A 22,752-nucleotide genomic window follows, 5' to 3' on the forward strand; every position below is an offset into this window, starting at 1 on the left:
AGCACACAGAATGACACCCCCCTTGCACATAGTGCGAAACAACGAAAGAAGGAAGGAAAACGAGTTCTTCTTCAAGCTAAAGTCGATGAGTTGGAAGCTCAGAACAACAAGATAGCAATGAGGAATGAGGTCCTCCAGGAGCAATATGAGAAGCTCTTCGAGACACTCCACGAAGCTAGGCAAGCTCAGACACGCGAGCTTGTTGCCCCCGTGGAAGTCAACCATCAACTGGGTGCCCTCCAACATGGAGGGTCACATGCATTCGACATAGATATCCCTGATAGGGAACAGATTACCCCTCGACTTGATAATCAACATGAGGCTTCTCTTAACCCAGTTGCTTCGACCCGAACCATGAGAAGTGGAGGGAGACACCTCTTTGCTGAAGGGGCAGAAGGATCGAAAGCCGTCTTTCGCGATTGTCGGGATTTCCTGAAGCAACGTCGAGAGAATTCCATCCATATAAGCTCAAAGATTAATGACCCAAGGATTTCTGAGAGACTCGGTCCCCTGCCACGGCCCAAGCCGGCCACCAATTTGGGGAAGGGGCAACAAGTCCTAGAGAGACATGAGGGTACAGGGGACTCAGAGGTGTTCCGACAGACATACCCTGGAAGCCAGTACAGCGAGTCCAGGGAAAAATCACATGCCCTTGATCAAACCTTCCTAATTCCAAGAGGAGATGGAGATTTACGAAAGAAAGCTCCAGTGACACATAACTCCGCTCAGGACCCCCTTGTCCTACAACTTCTTGAGGAAGTAAACAAGTTGAAGGCTGAACGTCAGGCTGAAATACCTGACTGGAACCAACCCAGGCCTGACCCTCTTACAAGGAGGATCCTCAACACCCCCCTTCAAGCAAAGACAAAGCAAAAGCTTGGCTTGCAACTTTATACTGGAAAAGAGGACCCGATTGAGCACCTTAACCTCTTTGAGTCCACCATGGCATACCGGATGCACACCGACGAAGAGCGATGTCTTCTCTTCCCCTCCACCCTCTCTGGTGGAGCTCTAAATTGATGACTTGTACACTATCCGCCAGAAGCCAGACGAGTCATTACGTATGTATGCTGGCCGCTTCAGCCATGAATACTCCCGGTGTGCCGAGGCAGACGACAAGACTGCCCTCAAAGCCTTCACGGCAGGCCTACGTGATTGTTTCTTTAAATACATGATCAATGCCAATACTTGGAAGACTTACTCTGAGGTGATGGCGCAGGCTTATAACCATGCCTCCGCCGAGGCAAAGACATATCAGGAGAAACCCCCTACAACCATCCTTTATCAACAAGTGGGAGGTGGAAGCCAGACTCACCTAAATGAGAAGACCTCGACTTTCCAAACAGCAGTGGCACCTCCCCATGCCTTGCATAATGCTTCGCCGAATCAACAGACATATCAATTTCAAGGCAAGAGGAAGGATTTCCATCCTCACCACTCTCATTTCAGTAAAAAGAGTAAGGGACACTATCCCGATAACCAAGGGTATCGCCACAATAACGCTCGCCCCCAGGCAGTCAATGCAGTGGGTCAAACCCGCGTCAAGATACCCCCTACCCCAAGGTATGAGACATACACACCCTTGAATGCCACATGCGCGGCCATTTACCCCAGCATAGCTCACCTGATACCAAAGCCAAAGCCGAGGCACCCAGATTACACGCCCCCGAATAACGCGGGCATGTTTTGTTGCTACCATGAGCATAACGGCCATGATAGCGAGAAATGTATCATCTTCCGTGATCGTATTGAAGCTTTGGCACGAGAAGGAAAAATTGATCAATTCCTTCTTCACCCTCAAAGGGATAACCGTAACCAACGCCAGGTGAATGTCATATATTCCATAAGCGGCGGCACACCCATATCTGAATCTTCCAATAGGGCCATGAAAAACAGTGAACGAAGTCTGAGGCCTGGTCACCAAGTGTTTCACGTGGAAGACATCAGGGGAGGGAAGTATCAAAAACCTAACTGGGATCCGATATGTTTCTACCCTGAGGAAGAAAGAGGCATCATCTACCCTCATAACGACCCATTGATCGTGGAGGCTCACATAGCCAACTTTGATGTTCGACGAATCCTCGTAGACACAGAGGCTTCGGTCAATATCATGTTTGCCGAAGCTTTCAGGGCACTCAGTGTAGCTGAACACTTGCTCGATCGCTCGATTTCTCCTCTGATAAGCTTCTCCGGTGATATCGTGCAACCCTTAGGGAGCATACATTTACCCTTTACTATTGGTACAGGCCCTTACACGGCTACCATTACCACTAACTTCCTAGTGGTTGACTGCCCAACGGCATACAATGTCATCTTTGGGCGCACAGGCATCAATGATCTCAAGGCTATGGTATCCACGCATATGCTGTTGATGAAATTTCCAACCCCCCATGGCAACGGCTACATCAGAGGAGATCAGCTTAGTGCACGATCATGTTACAACACTTCAGTTAAGCAACAACACTTGCCCGGACCCAAGGAAACCCTATCTGTACATGACCAAGTCACAAAGACCAGCCTAGATGAAGTGACCTTGGATCTTCCTGATAGCAACAATCAACCCGATGATCCTCGAGATGACTCTTTCACCCAGCAAGCCCAACCTGCTGAAGAGTTGGAGAAGGTACCTATCTCAAGAGATCATCCAGACCGCATGGTGAATATTGGCACCACATTGTCACCACCCCTTCGGTTAGCATTGATATCTTTTTTGAAAGAGAACACTGAAGTCTTCGCCTGGTCATACGAGGACATGCCAAGCATCTCTCCCAATGTCATCTGTCATCGTTTGAGTATTGACCCCAAGATCAAGCCGGTGAGACAGAAGCGAAGATCTTATGACGCTGAACGATACGAGGCAATGAAAGCAGAAGTTGAAAAACTCAAAGGCATAGGCTTTGTCCGCGAAGTCAATTACCCGACATGGGTAGCAAATGTGGTCCTTGTTAGGAAAAATCCGACCAAAGAAAGTCTTTCGCTTCAAAAGGTCTTGTGGAGGATGTGTGTTGACTACACCGACCTAAACAAAGGGTGTCCGAAAGATAGTTTCCCTCTTCCTCTTATTGACAGGCTTATAGACTCTACGGCAGGGTGTGAGCTCTTGAGCTTTATGGACGCTTATTCAGGATACAACCAAATCCTCATGAACCCCTCAGACCAAGAACACACGGCCTTCACTACTGACAGGGGACTATATTGCTATAAAGTCATGCCTTTCGGCCTAAAGAATGCAGGAGCAACTTATCAGAGACTGGTCAATTCAATGTTCGCCGAACAAATTGGGAAGAACATGGAAGTTTACGTTGATGATATGCTAGTCAAAAGCAAACATGTTGACCAACACATCACCGACCTATCTGAAACTTTCACCATTCTAAAGAGGTATCGAATGAGGTTGAACCCCAACAAATGTGCCTTCGGCGTGGGCTCTGGCAAATTCTTAGGCTTCATGATTAGCCAACGAGGCATTGAAGCTAACCCTGAAAAGATCAAAGCAATCCTCGACATGAAAGAGCCAATAACTTCAAAAGACATCCAAAGCCTTACTGGCAAGGTGGCAGCCTTAACCAGATTCATCTCTAAGGCCACAGACAGATGTGCTCCTTTCTTCAAAGCACTCAAGGGAAATAAGAAGTACATTACATGGACGGAGGAATGTGCCAAGGCATTCAGGAACCTCAAAGAGTACATGAGTAAAGCCCCTCTACTCTCCAAGCCCGAGGTAGGAGACATTCTCATTATCTACCTATCGGTATCAGCTTCAGCCGTAAGTTCCGTTCTCATTCGAAAGGATGGGAATATTGAGCGACCTGTCTACTACGCTAGCAAAGCCTTACAAGATGCGGAGACACGGTACTCTAACATTGAGAAATTGGCTCTGGCATTGGTCATGTCTGCTCGAAAACTCCGCCCTTACTTCCAAGCGCACTCCATCATCGTGCTTATAGATCTAAATAGAACAACTTCATCCAAAAAGCTTCACCTCCAAAGCTTCACCCACAAAGCTTCACCTAAAAAGCTTCACCCAAAAAGCTTCACCATCAAAGCTTCACCTAAAAAGCTTCACCCAAAAAGCTTCACCTAAAAAGCTTCACCATCAAAGCTTCACCTAAAAAAGCTTCACCCAAAAAGCTTCACCCGAAAAGCTTCACCTAAAAAGCTTCACCCAAAAAGCTTCACCCGAAAAGCTTCACCTAAAAAGCTTCACCCACAAAGCTTCACCTAAAAAGCTTCACCCAACAAGCTTCACCCGAAAAGCTTCACCTCCAAAGCTTCACCCACAAAGCTTCAACACCAAAGCTTCACCTACAAAGCTTCAACACAAAACCTTGCTCCAAATAAACAAATTTTGTTCACAAAACCCAAGATGCCCTTGAACTTGTACAAAAACACTTGGGTAAACATAAACATTTTTTGTTTTACACCCACAAGGGCCCAAAATTTTCCTTCTTATTTATTCACTTATATATGTTCCCAAACATATTATAATAGATCCAACAACAAGCCAAAGTCCCAAATTTCATAATGGACAAAAGTACAAGCAATTCATCAATAATGAAGGTGCTACAAAAATTGGAATCTGCCCCAAAATAGAAATCCAACCCAAGAGACTTTTTCTCTCTCTCCCTCTTCCGCCTCCTTTCATCTATCAAATTTCTGCAACCTCTGCTCTTCTCCAATGGAGCTGAATTTTGGACACCCTATATTTCTTGAGCATATGAACAACTTTCAAGAAGGAACCATTTCTGTTTGAGCGACGGAAATTAAAGTGTTGAAGCTCCAAACATGATAGTCGGCTTCTTGCAGATTTCGAAGCTGTTGTGATGTTTCGAAGATCTGGAAATATTTAACCGTTAGTTCATCCTGAATTTTTGATATGTTATGAAAGAGTCGATGAGGAACAACTTCAATGAAGAAAGCATACCGATCTGAACAAGAGAAAATGGAGTTTCGAAGCTCACAACAAATCTGACGGGTTGACAGAAAAATAATAACCAGTCATTCATCATACCTGAGTTTCTTGAGTTATACAGCTCCGAGGGATCTCAAATTTGGATATGTTGTAGTTCACAAGCTGAGGAACAACTTCAATGAAGAAAGCATACCGATCTGAACAAGAGAAAATGGAGTTTCGAAGCTCACAACAAATCTGACGGGTTGACAGAAAAATAATAACCAGTCATTCATCATACCTGAGTTTCTTGAGTTATACAGCTCCGAGGGATCTCAAATTTGGATATGTTGTAGTTCACAAGCTGAGGAACAACTTCAATGAAGAAAGCATGCTGATCTGAGCAAGAGAAAATAGAGTTTCAAAGCTCACAACAAATCTGACGGGTTGACAGACAAATGATAAACAGTCACTCATCATACCTGGATTTCTGGAGTTGTACTGCTCCGATGGCTCTCCAATTTGGATATGTTGTATTTAAGGAATTAACGAACAACTTTCATGAAGACAACTTTGTGATTCGACCTACAGATGATGGTGTTATGTTGAAAAACAATTCCGGTTGTTAGGGGAAATGAAAAACAATTCCACCAAAGAAACATCATTATGATGTTTCATCATTATGGTGTTTTCATCATTATGATGCTTTCATCATTGTGATGCTTCCATCATTGTGATGCTTCCATTATGATGTTAATGCACCAACGGTTACACCTTCTGCAATTCCACTTATTCGGGCCTAGCAACCTTCATCAACAAAATCTATGAAGAAAAAGTCCGGGGCTACCACTTAGAAAACAAAAGAATGAAGTTTTGGTACTTACGACATGGACTATTAGCAAGACACCTCATTCGTCAACTCCCTCGACTAGAGACTTGGGGGACTCCCACCATATGCTACTACGCCTTGGTACTCAAAAGTTCGTGACTACTCAGTGACTTGGATTTTTCAAGTCTCAAACCGAGAAGTTTTCCTCACTCGGGAAATTAAGGGAACACTACCTCAAACTACATGCTTCACTCACAAATCTTCAACAATACAGGTTTCAACAAAAGCAAAAATTCAAAGAACTTTATGAAGAAGGCTTTGGTGTATTTAACACAATATGTTGAAATGAAGCAAAGCTTATTTATTAATATTTTCGATAAGCCACAAATATGTACATATACATGAGTCAAAATAAACAAACAAAAGGGAGCCTTCACAAAGGTTGCTTAGGGGAAGTCTCAGCAGTCGGTAGAGCCCCAGAAAGAGAAAGCACCGGAGGGTGGTTATCCGGAGCCTCAGTACTTGACAAAACCCCAGAAGGAGGAGGCATTGGAGGTTCATCATTTGAAGCTTCATTACCAGGTACAGCCCCAGAGGACGAAGGCAATAAATGCCTTTGGAACAAACCCACAAACCGCTGATGATCAAGTAAAACCTTACCATCAGATTCCTTCATCTGGTCAAGCTTCCTCTTCATGTTTGTAGCATAGTCATGGGCGAGCCGGTGCAACTGCTTATTCTCATGCTTGAGCCCTCTAATCTCCTGTTTGAGACTCATCACTTCAGCAGCCAATGATTCAACTTGGCGGGTTCTAGCAAATAGGCGTTGGGCCATATTAGACACAGAACCTGCACACTGAACACTAAGAGCCAAAGAGTCCTTAACAGCCAACTCATCAGACCGTTTGGAAAGTAGTCTGTTATCTTTGGGAGTGAGAAGGTTCCTGGCCACCACTGCAGCGGTCATATCATTCTTCATCACAGAATCCCCAACGGTAAGAGGACCGGTAGGGGATATGAAGGATGGGCGCCATATGTTGTCTGGAGAAGGCGTGGCTGTCTCTTCTCCAAGGTTCAAGTCAAAACGACGGTCGGAGGGTCCAGACATTTTCAAATGTGTTGAAGAGGGAAGAGGTCAGACAAATCAAGATCTTAGAAGTGCAAGAAATGAGCTTCTACTGGTAGAGATTCAAGTGTGCTGTGGAACTTAATGTCAGCCTCTATAAAAATCTGCACTCGACGGAGCTTCAGAAATCGAAGAGGCATTTGCTTTCTCAAAAGCTGGGCTGCTCAGAGACCACGAGGGCCGATCTCAGAAATCGAAGAGGCGTTTGCTTTCTCAAAAGCTGGGCTGCTCAGAGACCACGAGGGCCGATCTCAGAAATCGAAGAAGCACCTGCTTTTTCAGCCTCGTCAGCACCTGTCACATGCACAATCAGCTTTGCGGAAATTACGGGCACTCTGTCGAAGATTTCTGGTGAAGTAGAAAGCACGTGAATCTTACTGTTCAATCACCGCTCTCCATATGCACCATCAACTCCTCGGGTACCACATATAACTTTGTCAAAGATCTCTGACAAAGTTTAGGCACGAGAATTTCGAAGTTCCAGCTACCCTACTATTACCCATAAGGGTAAAGGAACAGCACCACTGCTTGACAACTGGAAAGTCCCTATGTGTGTCGACCTCCGTGTTTTGCGGCAAGACAGGTTGGCAAGAACGTCCAACCTTTACTCACATTCGAGAAAAGACTCCCAACATAATTACTTTCTAAAAAACCGGAGTAGCACCGCTTTCTGAATCTCGAGAGTCAGATCCTCGACGGGATTGCTTGTTCGAAAACCGAAGAGGCACAACTCTCAGAACTTCGAGAGCCATATTTCCTTAGATAAAGCTTGTCTGTAATCTTCACACGTAACATCAGCTTTCCAGATACCACATACCACTTTTTCAAAGTGCTCTGACAAAATTAAAACACGTGAAGCTGGCAGCTCCCACTACATTGCTGTGACCAAGAAGGGTAAAGGAATAGCATTACTACTTGTTATTGGGAAATCCCTATATACATTGACCTCACTCCTCAACGGACAGGCAAACCTGCAAAAATGCTCAACCCTTTCTCGCATTCGAAAAGGCACCCTCAACATAACCTCTCGAAATACTCAGCTTTATTTCCCCCCGATAATGCCTCAGCAAATAAGCCACACCAAGAACAAGAGTATCTCATATCATCAGGGTCGAAAGCAAGAGTATCCCATATCATGCTTTCTCCCTGTCTTTGTCTTTGTCCTTGTCCACACCTGCAGGACAAGGAGAAAGAGAGCAGTCAGTCGGAACCTGAAATCAAACCTCCAATTTGGAACTGACTGCCTGGAGCCTTTGCCTGGTTGCTTACTTAGCATTGCTCTCGAGTACTCATCCTCAACTGCTGTCAAGGTCACGAATTCCACCGGCAAATACCTCATGACAGTTGATCAGATATTGGCTCTTTACACTGAAGCTGCCAAGCGTGGATGAGTCACTATGAAGGAATGTTCTGAATGACCATTTAAATGCAAAGGTTGCACACCACTTCTGCCATGCAAAAGATTGAAGCAGAAGGTTCAACGGTGAGCTGAAACAGATCACTACAGCACGACACCTTTCCATACCACATTCATTATTCCGTCAACAGCAAAAGTATCCCATATCATCAAGGTCGAACATGCTCTAGATTTGATGGACTTGTTTTGACCCTCAAATTTTTGAGTCGGCCTTATACTCTGAAGGGCACCAGAAAACCCTCCAGCACAGTTCAAGAATAAGCCTGTGGAAAGTTACTTCTTCAAAAGCAAAAGTATCTCATATCATCTCTTATCCATTTGCTTCTCCTTATCCTGGCAGTTGAATGAGAGACAATGAGAAGGAGAACAATCAACCGGAAGCCGAAGTCAAACCTCTGATCCTGGGTTGCTTACTTGGAAGTTTGACTGCTTACCTTGTCTGTCACCTCTTTCGGCAGATCTCCTAGCTCGGCGACTTGGGGGACTCCTACTATAGGGTTTGTATCACACTTGACTAAGCCCGAAACTACAACTAAGCTTCAAGTGAAATTGATACATTACCTTGTGCGTCAACATCAGCTAAATACACCATTCCCGGATGGAGGAAAGGTACTTCCAGAGAAGGGCAGATGAAGATCAGACCACACTTCGGTACTTAGAAGTTTCGTGATTACTCAAGGGATTGGATCTTGCAAGTCCCCAACCGAGGAGTTTCCCTCACTCGGGAACTTAGGGGAGCACTGTTTGTACCATACTTGACCAATCCCGAAACTACCGAGCACCGGCCAACGCTATACTGTCAAGGACCCAGAAGAGTTCCCCTCCGACCAGGAGGCCAATCACTACTCGACACGTGTCAAGATTAGAAGCCAATCAGAGCGCAGCACGTGTCAACATCAAGAACCAATCATAACATGACACATGTCAATGTGACAAAGCTACAAGTTTTTCTATAAATAGGGGTCATCCCCCCACAATATTGCCTAATGCCATTTTGTGTTAAATCATTCACAAGAACTCACTAAATTGAGAGCTTGATCCTTTGTACTTGTGTAAGCCCTTCACTACTAATAAGAACTCCTCTACTCCGTGGACGTAGCCAATCTGGGTGAACCACGTACATCCTGTGTTTGCTTCTCTGTCTCTATTCATTTACGTACTTATCCTCACTAGTGACTGAAGCAACCAAGCAACCAAGCGAAGGTCACAAAACCTGACACTTTCTGTTGTACCAAAGTCTTCGCTGATTTTGTGCATCAACAAAGATCATTAAGTAATTTGCAATGTATTTGGTAAAAAAAAGTGCAGAAAAAAAAGACATTTTGAACAAAAAGATTAAAAAAAAAAATCTTTGGTCAATTATAAAAAGCATCGGGTTCGATGATGATACCACTAAATACATTTTGTAATAATTCAATTTCAAGTTAAAAAAAATCCTGACTCTTTCAATTTCAAATTTCTTGGTCTTTTATTTAGGTTGAAGCAAAAATCTCCAAGATGCCAGTTCTCTTAAAAGTAGTGTTAAGGTAAATTTTAATTACATTTATTCCACATGGTATACATTCTGAATACCTCTTTAACAAAATTTATGATCTAGGAAGCCCTTCAATAGTTTTTGGCTTAGAAATGTCACTCGATATGTTCATCCCAGATTAGACAAATGAATCAACAAAATGCCATCACCGTCAACAATGATTGACATCTATGGCATCCACTCTATAAATCATGGATATGACAAATCAAAAGGTAATGATTTTTACACTCCAGTTGTCTATTTTATTTAATCTGCTCTAATTTATCCAATCCAAAAAAAGTTTTTGGTCTATCTTATTTTCTTTTTATTCAATTTTCCTTTCTATGAATAATATTAGTAAGACCACCTTGGTAAGCAAAATTCGATTATATAGGTATGGTTGCTTACAAGACAAGATTTGTTTTTTGCTTTATGATTTCTAGGCTTTTAGATTAGAAATGTTAGCTTCAACACCTTGGCATATGATCAAGTACAAGATTGGGGTGATGACACATACAAACTCTCAAGAAAACCACTTCCCTTTTAAATGAATTTTAAAATCAGCTCCAACCCATGTTTGTTTTAACAATGTTGTATCATTCATTATATAGTTTCACAAAGATTGTGCATAATTCTTGCTGAATTTGGTTTGGTTTTCTTTTGTTTAGGGATAGAGTGAGCAAATCACAGTTCGACCAAGTCTTGAATGATGAATTGAGCCAGGTCATTGAGGTCTCTTTGTCAAGTTAAATTTTCATTCAATTTTTTTGCTTATGAAGTGAATGAATTTGCATAATCTTCAATATAATTTTTAATCCCGCAACAACGCGCGGGCACCGTTGCTAGTAAAAAACTGAAAACGAAATGTTTTGTCCAACACGAGAAGAAAAACCTGATTGATCTGTAGCCATCGATTGGTCGCTTTGACGATGTCAACTTATACTACTCGACGTGTCAGATGTTCCTAATCTTCAATTCCAAACCAAAAGCAACCTATGATTTGTTAAACAGCAGTGGTATGCCAACGTTCAAATTATATTTTAGCAACGTTGTTGTCACAAGTGCAAGAGGTGTACAGCTCCACCGTTCAATATGGGGCAAAATTGCCCACAAGGTTCAAATTGCTTTGCGGTCCTCACTTCAGATTCAAACCAAAACACAGTCCGTTGTGCACTGATGCATGTAGACAAATCAGATGCTAACTTCACAACCTCGTTAGAGCAACTCCACTCGTTTTACTAACCTATCAAAGAGAGATTTAAATTTGAGTGCAATGAATGAAGTACACGACTCTAGTCAATTTAACGAAATACACGTCTGCAAAATTAATTTAAACAACATTGGCTTTCAAGTTGGAAGTTTCAAAGCCTCCTCACGTCGGTTGCTACATCACTCAAACTTTTCAACTTTGAAATCTTCTCCACCCAAAAAACACTCTCCCCAGTTACTTGACTTAAACAATTGACTTTTGTGTCTCATTCTTCTTCTTCTTCTTCTTCTTCTCTGTTTCCTCTTATGTTTTTCAACTCGGAAACTCAGAAATGTTGATCTTAAGCAACAATAGCAGCAGCAAGGATGGAGCACGTTCATTTCATGAGTTCAAGAAACAAGCTTCTTTCTTCTTCAAGGAGAAGATCAAGACTGCAAGACTAGTCCTCACAGATGTTACACCAGCGCAATTGTAAGTTTCAATCAATCTTTTCTCTGGTGCGTAGCTAACTTGGCTAGAGCATCACGCTCCTGCTTCCGTCCTGCGCCAAGTTTGAATCCATCTCCTCATCGTTTAGATAAGATTAGAATATCTGCCTCCTCTCGTTTTTTTGATTTATTAGTTGAACTTTGTGAGATTGTTGGTCTGGTTTTGGTCATGGAACTTCTTGTGACTTTGGATTCTGATGTGATGAACTTTTTCGTCGGTGTTTAATGTGTGAAGATTGACTGAAGAAGCCACAAATGGGAATTCATTGTCACCAGACACAAGGACCTTGGGTTCAATTTCAAGGGCTGCTTTTGAACTGGATGATTACACAAGAATTGTGGAGATTTTGCACAAAAGGTATCCCTTTTTTTTTCACTCTCTCTCTCTCTCTCTCTCTCTGTTTTGTTTGGTACGGTTTTCTCCTCCCTTCTTTTACTGTTTGATTTATTCAATCCGACAACTAGAAAACAGGGAGGAGTGTATGAGGATAAAAATGAGTGCGGAAATTACTATCTTTTACGCTCGCTTGAGATTTAGTATTTATGTAACTTTGGTGATTAATCTATGTTTTTGTAATTGTGTATCAGATTAGTGAAGTTTGAAAGAAAGAACTGGAGGGTATCCCACAATTCTCTGATTGTAGTTGAGCATTTACTTACTCATGGACCGGAAAGTGTTGCAGTTGAGTTTGAGATTGACAAAGATGTTATTGAGCAGATGGGAAGCTTTAAGCATATAGATGAGAAAGGGTACGTAATTCTGATATCATTTCCGAGAACTGTTATTGGCACTCCAAAACATAGTCATTCTGAACATCTTCTCGTTCATTTTTGAATGGGAGAAGTGCAGCATGACTTTGCGTACGAGTAATTTGTGAGAGGTCTAAATATTTAAAATGCAGATTCAATTGGGGTCTTGCTCTTAGAAAGAAGTCGGGGAGAATTTTGACGCTGCTAGAGAAAGGGCCTCTTCTCAAAGAGGAGAGAGACAGAGCTAGGAAGCTAACAAGAGGGATCCAAGGGTTTGGAAGCTGCCAAAGATCATCTGGTTCTTCAGCACAAGGAATTCTTGGTGAATCATCATTTCAAACATATGGAAGGTCTAATTCTCAATTTCTCTCCAGCGACGAGGAAAACCAAGAGAATCAGTTCCCATCATCTGACATTGAAGATTTTACTAAGAAAGTTGAAGAATCAAAGCGGAGCAATGAAAGCAACACGATCATTGAGGCCGTCCAGGACAGAGCAGAGAAACCCAAAACTCAAATGAGTTTTAAAGAAAACTTGGTTCCAAAGAAGGAAGAGTTAGAGTGGTGGAACTGCAAGGGAGAGTCTAACCCACTTTTGGGTAGTGAGAAAGATGTGTCTAGATTTGAAGTTTCTGCTGAGAACGAACACCCCTTCAATGAAACACGCAATCTAAGTGCTGCTTCATTGCTTGCTGCAAGTTCATGCACTCTTAAAAAAAAGACCATTTGTTAACTGATGCTCCCATTACGCTCGTAATCTTTGAAGGACGAGAACCGACTGTAATATCTACATCAAGAATTCAAGTATTGGATACACTATTAGTCTAATCGTTTATAGTGTGCAACTCAAAGAATATGTTATTTACAAATAGCGTTTATAGTGTGCACACCGAAGATTATGCTATTTACAAATAGTAGCAGGAGCTCGGATCACCTACATATTTTTTTACACGAGTGAATGGTTGAGGTTATGACTAAATATACTCTATCTTGATGTTTCCCAATTTAGTAAACTTACAATTAAACCATGTCTTGGTGCATGCTTAGCTAATACAGTCGTAACATTAGAAAACTAATCTGGCTACTTGCATAGTGTAATTGTATCTCGTTAACTTTACAATGCTTGCAAATTTTGGTAGCTTTTATATAACAAGCACGTTCCCTATCATTGCATGAGAATCAATCGTTACAATGAAAATCTACACGTGTGAATGTCAGTATGAATGACATAGAGACGACATACTTGCATGAAAGGACTGAGATTTCAAGTCTTGCAAAGCCAATCTTGAATAGCAAGCCGCAGGGCGTGGTTGGGAGTGAGATGCAAGTGACTCAATTTCAAATTGGTCATTGGAGAAGTTTCGCGACAATTTTGTAACCATCCACGCAAAGCTTCACCTTCGTAAGTGAAGCCATCAGCTGCCAACCGAGGGTCATGCATTATTTCCTGAAAACAACGAACAATGCGTGTCAGCCATTAAGTTGAAAGTTGTTTGACACCCTAGCTCTTATATTCAAGTCTAAAGCTTGGAGCTTTTTGGTGCATAAGTTACAATGACTAGCTTAGTCCTGAGTCTAAATCATTGATCTAAATGTTTCTTGTGATAAGTTCCTAAGGCATGTCAAACAAAATTTCGGTTTAGGGCCTCACGGCACCTTCATGAATTAATAAACAGAAAACCAATTGAATCTGAGGATTAATAGAATTTGGAACATTAGCAAACGAGGGTAATTAGTATAACTCACCTGAAGGATCGGACACAAGAAAAAAGATGGCACTGGTCGCTCTTCCGAGGCATGCAACTGCTCCAATTCCCTCACTAAAGCTGGTGTAAGTTCTAGTCTTTCCCTACTGATCTGAAATGAACACCCGAAAGATGCTTGCGCTGTGATGAATGACCGTGTCAAGGGCTCCTTGAAGGTCACTCGGGCTTTCGGTGCAGGTTTTCTCAAACGGGCATTGATGCATCCTACACTTGTTGCTTTTCTTCAGCCCTTTTGTTAGCATTCTTTGGTTTAGTAGTCCATTACATCTCAAGTAATTGTGCTTGTAGATAATAGAGGCATATGATTATTACAGCCATTGTGATTTGTAACCTCCAACCGCACGAATGACTTAGAGGAAGATTAGGAAGCACTTGAATTATCATTGCTCGATAAATTAGAGAAATATTTGAGCTGCAACAGATAGAGGCTTTACCAATTTTTGCACATTCAATGATCTCTGTGATTTGGATTACAATGTTATGTTACAAGATTATTTGCGTATTGATATCCGGTATTTCCCTGTCTGCGTGCAGCCTAAATGGAACAATGCACTTCTAGAGGCGTTGCAAATCGACTACATAGGGACTTCCCCACACATCACTTGTTCGCCATCTCACCACTACCACAGATTAGGTCCCAAAGACAGGTTTTTGATATCATCCTCCGATGGATTGTATCGATACTTTACCAATGAAGAAGCTGTTTCTGAAGTTGAACTTTTCATCACATTGCAACCTGAAGGAGATCCGGCGCAGCATCTGGTTGAGGAAGTGCTGTTTCGTGCTGCAAAAAAGGTCGGTAAGTTGTAGTCAAAATTAGAGAAAACATTGTTCTTAAACTAGAAAAGTGTTATTCATTGCAGAACACTAACACAACGAACTTGGTTTACATGACTCTCGGGAATGGACTTCCACGACCTTCTCCAAATACCACAAGGGGATCGAAGGCGGTACCATGATGATGTTTCTGTAATCGTTATTTCATTAGAAGGAAGAATATGGAGATCATGTGTATATGTAGAGAAAATAACAGATAAACAAACAAAAATATAGAGAAAATCCCGGAAAAAAAGTCATGCATTTTCCTTCCTCGTTCGACATTTTTTTCTTCGTTTTTATCCCTAATCACCTCTGTAAAATACCAATTAAGCTTCAGGAAGTACCTGAGGAGGAACTTGGTTGTGCAGTTTTCTGGGTGGTGAGGAACGAAAGATATAAAATCTTGTTCTCCAGTTGATTTTATAAACTTGTCATAGAAAAACAAAATTGTAATTTTTCGAATAAGCGACGTTCCTTGCGAAAAGGGTTTTGTTTGGCACAATGTTCTCTACCATCACTTTCCTGTAAATCTTTTTTTATCCAACTTTTCATCTCAGCAGCATCTGCATCTTCCGCTTTTTTGTGAGCAATTGCATTGTTGGTTTTCCAAATGTTCTTCTGCCGTTACAAATACTAGGTTTCGGATATTTGTGCTCCCTTTCCAGCATATGCATGGATATAGGGGTTACTATCTTTCAGGGCCGGTCCTGAGTTTTTGGGTACCCGGTGCGAAAACTCAAAATGTGCCCTTTTTTTATTACGAAAACATATGTTTAAAAAAAAAAAAAATTAACGAGGGCTGGAACCCAGTCGAAGCTGGGGGGCTAGGCCCTCACGCCCAAATTATATTACTTGAGAAAATATACAACGGGGGGGACATAATACCTAAACCCCGATAATAAAAAATACAATCATATACAACCATTCCTAGCAAAGCTCCTTGAAATTTCAACCTTTAAGAAATTGTCTTCTAGCATTTTTTGAAGCAAAATCATCAATTATATCATCATACTCCAAGTCTTCAATCTCATCCTTTTCAATGCATAAGATTGCTAATCCATTTAGCCTATCTTGAGTCATAGTGGTCCGCAAGTAAGATTTTCATAATTTCAATTTTGAAAAACTTCTTTCTGCAGATGTCACGGTCACAGGTACAGTCAACAGTACACGATAAGCAATCATGACATTAGGACACATGTCAGTTTCTTTTACAAAGTTTGCTATTTCCATGGATGTCCAAGGGTTATTAGAGAGAAATGCTTCTTCAGGTAACATCATTTGCAACACCTGTAATTCGGAACATAAGTCGGCTCCATCTACATCCATGGTATTTCCATGTTTCAAATGTGCTTCAAGATTCATACAATTTTCTTTTAGCTGTTGATCATCCAATGAAATTAACTTCGGTGCATCAAACAAGAAGCCAAAAATAGATTCAAAAGCCTTTAACTGTTCAAATCTATTTTTCAGTTGAGAAAGAGCAATATTCACTATAACAAGAAAATAATCTGTTCTAAATGATTCTTCAGCAGACTGTTGTTCCCTCTCATTACCATCAACTTCATCATGATGTCTTTTTCTAGGTCTATGACGTTTAGTTTGAAAAACAGGTTCAATTTCCAAATCAAGTGCAATTTCTTTAGCATCACGCATGGCAGAAGCAAAACCAGTTTCTCTGTAGTTTTCAAAAAAGATAACAAGTGCTTCCAGTGCCTTTACAGCAACATCAAGACGCATGTCTTCAGATTGTAATTTTTTGCTCACCATGTTAATCTTCAACAAAATGTCATACCAAATAACCAAACTTAATACAAAATCAAAACTGGAAAGTTCTCCTGATGCTAAACATCCGGCATCCCTACTCAATTGGGGATTCTCAGTAATTTCCACCAACGTAAACAAAGCATTTCTAACCTGGGCTACTTGAAATTTAATTGCTTTAACACTTTCAATGTGACTTTCCCATCTAGTAGTTGACAATGACTTCAAAGTTAACCCATCAATATGTTCAAGCAAAATATTCCAACGCTTTGTAGAGTTGGAAAACACCGTATATATGCATTGGCATGCTCCAAAAAAAGATTTTGCTTTAACACATGAACTTGCCATATCACAAACTACTAAATTAAGACAATGAGAACCACATGGCATATAAAAGGCTCTGGGATTTATCTCTAGCAATCTTTTCTGGACACCTTGGTGTTTCCCTTTCATGTTAGATCCATTATCATAACCTTGTCCCCTCACATTGTCAATATCAAGATCAAGAGACTTTAGGACATCTTGCAACTCATTAAAAAGTCCTTGTCCTGATGTATTTTCCACACTTAAAAACTCCATGAAATACTCCCTTATATGTATTGACCTACTTGACAAGTCAACACATCTCAAAATTAAAGTCATCTGTTCCACATGACTTGCATCAGGAGTACAATCAAGAATGACAGAAAAAAATTTGGCTTCTTTTACTTTTTTTATTGCGGTTTTGACTTTTGAAGCTAAAGTAGCTATCAACTCATTTTGGATTTTATGGCTCAAATAGTGGTGATGAATCTCTTTATTCTCAATGAGTCAAAAATGCTCTTGCATTATTGGATCAAACTCCGCAATCATTTCAAGTAAACCTAAGAAGTTGCCATTAGAGTCCTCATAAGGTCTTTCATTTGTTCCACGAAATGCTATATTACGTATGGTTAAACATTTCACAACAGCAATAATTCTAAGCATCACTTGTTTCCAATGATTTGTCTCTTTCTTGATTCGCATTTGAAATTATTTGTCAATTGTCTGATTTTTTGTCAATCTACTTCTCAACTCAACCCAAGTTCTCGAATTAGTGAGATGCTCTTTACTCTTTTCATGTTGATCAAGCTTCACACCAAGATGTCTCCAATCACTAATTCCATCTTTTGCTAACTCACTTTTTGAGGTAATTGTTTTAAACAATTTACAACAAAAGCAAAAGATTTTATCCAACTCTTTTGAGTACACAAGCCATTTCCTATCATAAATTTCACCCGTTGGTAATTTTCGATCATAGTAGTGTGAGGAAAATTTTCTAGAGAGTTTGTCCTTAGGATAAGTGAGATTAGTTTCTCGAATTGGTCCCTTTTCTACAAGTAAGGCTCTCATTTCTGCATTAAGACCATCCCAAATTCTTGGATCATAAATGTTTAAATGGAATGTAGGTTCGGGAGATTCAATATTTTCCTCTACACCAATATGATCATCATCAACATTTAAATCTATATCACCACCATTTTCATGATCTTGAGACCCATCACCAACATTTTCCTCTAAATCACTACCATTTTTATGGTCTTGAGACTCATCACCAACATTTTCTTCTAAATCACCACCATCATAACCACCAATTTCATGATCATGAGACTCCCCAACAACATTTTGTGACTCTTCACTAACATCATTTTCTCTCAAATTTTCAACCGACTCATTCTTTGTAGAGAAAAATTTATTAAGAGATCCTCTTAAACTTTCGGCAATTTCGTTATCCTTTGCTTTTTTTTTTTCCTTTTCATATTACCAGAGAGTTGTTTCCTAAAAGACATGGCTTCGATAATTTGTTTGCAAAAATTACCTACACATGATATAACAAAAATTTCCTATCAAAATTATCATTCTAACATATATTATATATTATAAAAACACTAACACATAGACATAGTCTAACATATACAAATTGATAAAATTGAACCTAAATATTGAGTTTAAAATGAAATCAAATAATTCAATTAATCAAGAATTCAATTCATCCACAACAACAATTATATACATCAATTATCATATAATTATATTTCTATGTCACTTACAACGTTTTATATTAAATTATGAATTGATAATTCAAATTTTAAAAATTAGTTACCTCAAAACTCAAAAGGGTTGGTGATGAATGAATGCACTTGTAGTCAAATTCCAATACCCAAATGAATGGTGCTGTCTGTGCTGTCACGTTGAGAATAAGGAGGAGAGGGACCTCCTCCTGGCTCCTGCTGTGCTGTCTCCTGTCTGGCTGCTGCTCACTTGCAGCAAAGGCACAGGGGAAGTGGCGGTGGGAAAGGGATTGGGGAACAAAGGGGATGGGGGATTGGGAAAAGGTTGGAAGTTAGTGGGGATTGGGGAACAAAGGGAGGGGGGTGCGTGGGGGAATCGGGAAAAGGGTTAGAAATTAAGGTTTATGGGACCAAGAGTGGTCCCTGTTATGAATGTATAACTTTTTTTTTTATAATTTTTTTTAATGCATAAAACCTGGGCCCCTTTAATATGTTGTCAATCTTGGGCCGTCCCCCTATTTGGAAATTGGGCTCTAGTAATTTTTTTTTTATACCTAGTTATTTGGGTTTTATTATTTTGGTGCCCCTTTAATTTTTGGGCCCTGGACAGTTGCCCTTGTGGCACTGGGCTAGGGCCGGCCCTGCTATCTTTACATCCCTTTTTATCTCTTACACACTTTCTATCAACTTCTATCTTTTAATCTTCCTTAATCCGTTCAATCTAAAAGCCAGACATTGAGAAGGGTGCGTGAGGAGGTAAAATGATCGAAAATCGGAAATTGAAAAATGTGTATAAGAGGTAAAAAGAGATGTGTAGATAGCACCAAAGAGATGTGTAGATAGCACCACCGGTGGATATATATTGGTTACACACACAAAAAGTAAAGCTCTTTATTTGTGTTGCACTTATTCTTTAGGGTATATGTTCCTTGTGAGATTATGTGGTACCAAAAGTTGACTTGTGCAACTTCAATGTACCATCATGTACTGAATCAGAGGTCACGGTAGTCTGGTGGAGAATGTTAGCCTTATTGGGTTATACAATTAAAACACAAACGAATGAGTGACTGACCTGATTCCAATGGTAGTTATCGAAGATACAGCAGCCATGCAAGCAAGACGTGATCGATAAAACTCCAATCTTTATGTTTGCCGTGACAAACAGAAAAACACCAACTCTTCTGTAAACTCCTAGCTTTATGACAATGCTCTATGGGAAGCCTTAGTTGTCGTGTCTAGGGTTAGCAGGGACCGGTGTTTTTATATAGGCTAAAAGTTAGGGTTTCCATCCATAAAGGAAACCTAAACTTACTTTATTAGCCTCCAAGTCAAGTATCATAATCATATTCAATTAAGGATTCTATCAATCCTATTTCCAATATAAGACATCTTATATAAGATTGATATCTTTAAGAGATCAAATCACAATTAACATTATTCTCCAATATTACATTCCTATTACATATAGTAGACCACTTAAATGTTGATTTATATTGGATAAATCCAACATTCTCCCACTTGGTCTACAAAATGTAATATTCATGTTTATACTTGAGATTGGAGACTAATGTCACTTTAGTGGCCATGTAACAGTGATTACATCTCGTCCTTAATGCAGCTTCTGTCAAATGCATTTTTTAACATGGAACTAACAAGGTTGTAGAGTTGACACAACCCAGAACCTTCATAATCACACATGCTAAGATCCTCATTCACATGAAACACAAATTATGATCAAGAGATGAAACTTTAAATTAACCAAAATGTCTTACTTTATATCATCTCAGGTCCACCTTATTGTAACTCACAAGTTACACTTTATGCTTCTTCGAAGCCTTAAATCTGCCAATACAGATATCCTTCATCTAATGAAGCCACCATAACCTGCAGGTCTGAATACATCTCCAAAACAATCATGCATCACTTTCATTAGATCAGTAATAATACAAACAATGTTTGTAGCCAACGGACACAACTGAAAATACCAAATAGGCACATGTCCAAGTAAAATATCCCAAAAACTGCATAAAACAAATTAATTCAACACTTGTGAGCAAGATGAATTAATATGTTTTCGACACTGATCTATGCACCATACCAGTTACTTTCATAGTGATGTCCAACACCTGCGGGCAAGATGGAAATCCTCACAACTGAGGTAGTACATGAACCATGTCATACCATTTAATATGCAATTTGATAACAACTTGATATCTGATATATATTTCATCAGATAATTGACTAGCACACAAAAAATGTGACTTAATGAATCCAACTGGAGATTAAAATGAATACATGGATTTTATACATACCTTATAGGTCATCTGCAAATGTAAGGCATTACTAACACGAAACTCATACTCCCACTGATCTGCAACATCATCACTTAATTTGCAAATCAATACTTTAATCATACTTTTGAAAATATGCCTTTGGGAATAGCCTTACTTAGTCAATGGATGCATATTACCTCCATAAGAAAGGTACAACTAAGCATGAAAGCATTCACTGCTATTACACAAAACATGCATCCAACAACCATCTTATATGTATTAATAAGTCCACATTTATGCTAAGTCCTTATGAGCCCCAAAACAAATGATCAACTGAGAAATCCAAATGATTGCAAGTAACAGAAAGATGTACGCATATACCAAGTATTCACTCGTGCAACTTAAACATATTATGGATATTCGAGTAACCCAAATTCATGGAAGATAGAATAATGCTTTAATAGATTCATGCAAGTCCACTTAGTGCTCAGAATTTTAGAACAACTCCCACTAAGTTTTCAGAGTTTATACTTGCAAATAAGTTAATGAGTGTGAAGCCCAATTTTCGTTCACTAATTCTCCCACTTGGGCAAACACTCATTAATATATTCTTTCAAAGATGTACCTAAAGAAAATGTCTTTATATATTAGACATAATAAAATAGACATCACAACCAACATAAAGTTGTCAAACAGAATTTCAGCAATGAGTTACACTTACTTTAGAATTTATCATAATTAATTTACAAGCTTGATTGCTACCAAATTTATATTGATCAAAATAGACATACTAATCTTCATAAAATAGAAATACAGAGCCATTTTGGGTCAAAATAGTAGTCTAAAGTCACGTCTCAAAAAACATCACAATCTGCCAGTAAAAACTGTCTATACGAGCATGGGTTACTAGTAAATTCACCATAATTAGCATACATGGTAGAAAATTACGAAAATTTTCAGACACATAGTAGACATTTATATGTTGAACATATCCAAAATTCAGGTCATTTGGTGATCATTAGACGTGTCATTCACCCAATTTAAATCAAGACACGCAATCTGCCAGAAACAATTATGTGCATCTATCATGAATTTATATATCCATAACAAATTCAATTTCATATCATTTCAATTTCGATGTCCAAAAGAAACTTTAGTAGTCAAATTTCATCCTCTAAACCGACATCATAATTCAAATTGAAAAGATTTACAAGCATAAGACTTAAACAATGCGTACCTTAGCAATCATTGATTAACCTTCATGGGTCCAATACTTTGCATCAACAAGTCTCATAAAGAGATACAAAATACATCATGATGCAACCGATTTCCATGCCTTCAAACCACAACCTTTTATGGGGCTCATTGTGGAAATATTTGTCACTAATGGCATGGAACTTTATCCCAATAAACTTCATGAAACTAAATTAATTTACACCTGTAGGCAAGAAAATTAACTAGTTTCTAGTACTAGATTTTACGTCACAAAAGTTCCTTCATGAAAAACTTCAACACCTGTAGGCAAGATGAAGGTTTTCACAACTTCTGTGAAATAAAACCCATACTATGCCATCTTAATTAAACTAAAAGAAGTAATCCACACCTGTAGGCAAGAAGATTATCCCTTTTATTCTAATTAAGATGCAAAGTTGACCGAAGTAACTCAAAAACATAGTCCCATTGCAAACTAAGCCGTTGCGTCTTGCTTAGTTGAAAAGGCATTGGTCAACTCCGCCCTGAAACAATACAAGAAGTCACATGGATTAATTAACTGTAAGTGACAAAATTATGATAACCTGATTCGAGCTTCAAGTCTAGCCAACAAATGGCACTAATTCCTTCATGACTCCCTTTGACATTAAATTAATCTCAAAAACCTG

The 22,752-nt window shown here is 39.7% G+C and overlaps 3 protein-coding genes and 1 long non-coding RNA gene across 4 annotated transcripts; 1 reads left to right on the forward strand and 3 right to left on the reverse strand.

The window, feature by feature from the left end:
* The first annotated feature begins 11,062 nt into the window (after positions 1–11,062).
* LOC126615318 (uncharacterized) lies at positions 11,063–13,051 on the forward strand. The gene is made up of 4 exons (XM_050283137.1): positions 11,063–11,457; positions 11,710–11,832; positions 12,063–12,224; positions 12,377–13,051. The coding sequence occupies exons 1-4, from the start codon at positions 11,318–11,320 to the stop codon at positions 12,954–12,956; spliced, it is 1,005 nt and encodes a 334-aa protein (XP_050139094.1). The 5' UTR covers positions 11,063–11,317; the 3' UTR covers positions 12,957–13,051.
* Positions 13,052–13,287: 236 nt separating this feature from the next.
* LOC126616929 (U-box domain-containing protein 37-like) lies at positions 13,288–14,373 on the reverse strand. Its single transcript, XM_050285048.1, has 3 exons — positions 14,321–14,373; positions 13,970–14,210; positions 13,288–13,670 (listed from the first exon to the last, which is right to left on the reverse strand). The coding sequence occupies exons 1-3, from the start codon at positions 14,371–14,373 to the stop codon at positions 13,488–13,490; spliced, it is 477 nt and encodes a 158-aa protein (XP_050141005.1). The 3' UTR covers positions 13,288–13,487.
* A 40-nt stretch (positions 14,374–14,413) lies between these two features.
* On the reverse strand, positions 14,414–15,459 carry LOC126615321 (uncharacterized). Its single transcript, XR_007620767.1, has 2 exons — positions 15,153–15,459; positions 14,414–14,773 (listed from the first exon to the last, which is right to left on the reverse strand). It is a non-coding gene; the product is annotated as an uncharacterized LOC126615321 (long non-coding RNA).
* Positions 15,460–17,379: 1,920 nt separating this feature from the next.
* Positions 17,380–21,013, reverse strand: LOC126616930 (uncharacterized). The gene is made up of 4 exons (XM_050285049.1): positions 20,912–21,013; positions 18,353–18,406; positions 17,616–18,264; positions 17,380–17,486 (listed from the first exon to the last, which is right to left on the reverse strand). The coding sequence occupies exons 1-4, from the start codon at positions 21,011–21,013 to the stop codon at positions 17,380–17,382; spliced, it is 912 nt and encodes a 303-aa protein (XP_050141006.1).
* Between the last annotated feature and the right edge of the window lie 1,739 nt (positions 21,014–22,752).

The sequence above is a fragment of the Malus sylvestris genome, chromosome 3, assembly GCF_916048215.2.
Source record: "Malus sylvestris chromosome 3, drMalSylv7.2, whole genome shotgun sequence".
Taxonomy (NCBI): Eukaryota; Viridiplantae; Streptophyta; class Magnoliopsida; order Rosales; family Rosaceae; genus Malus; species Malus sylvestris.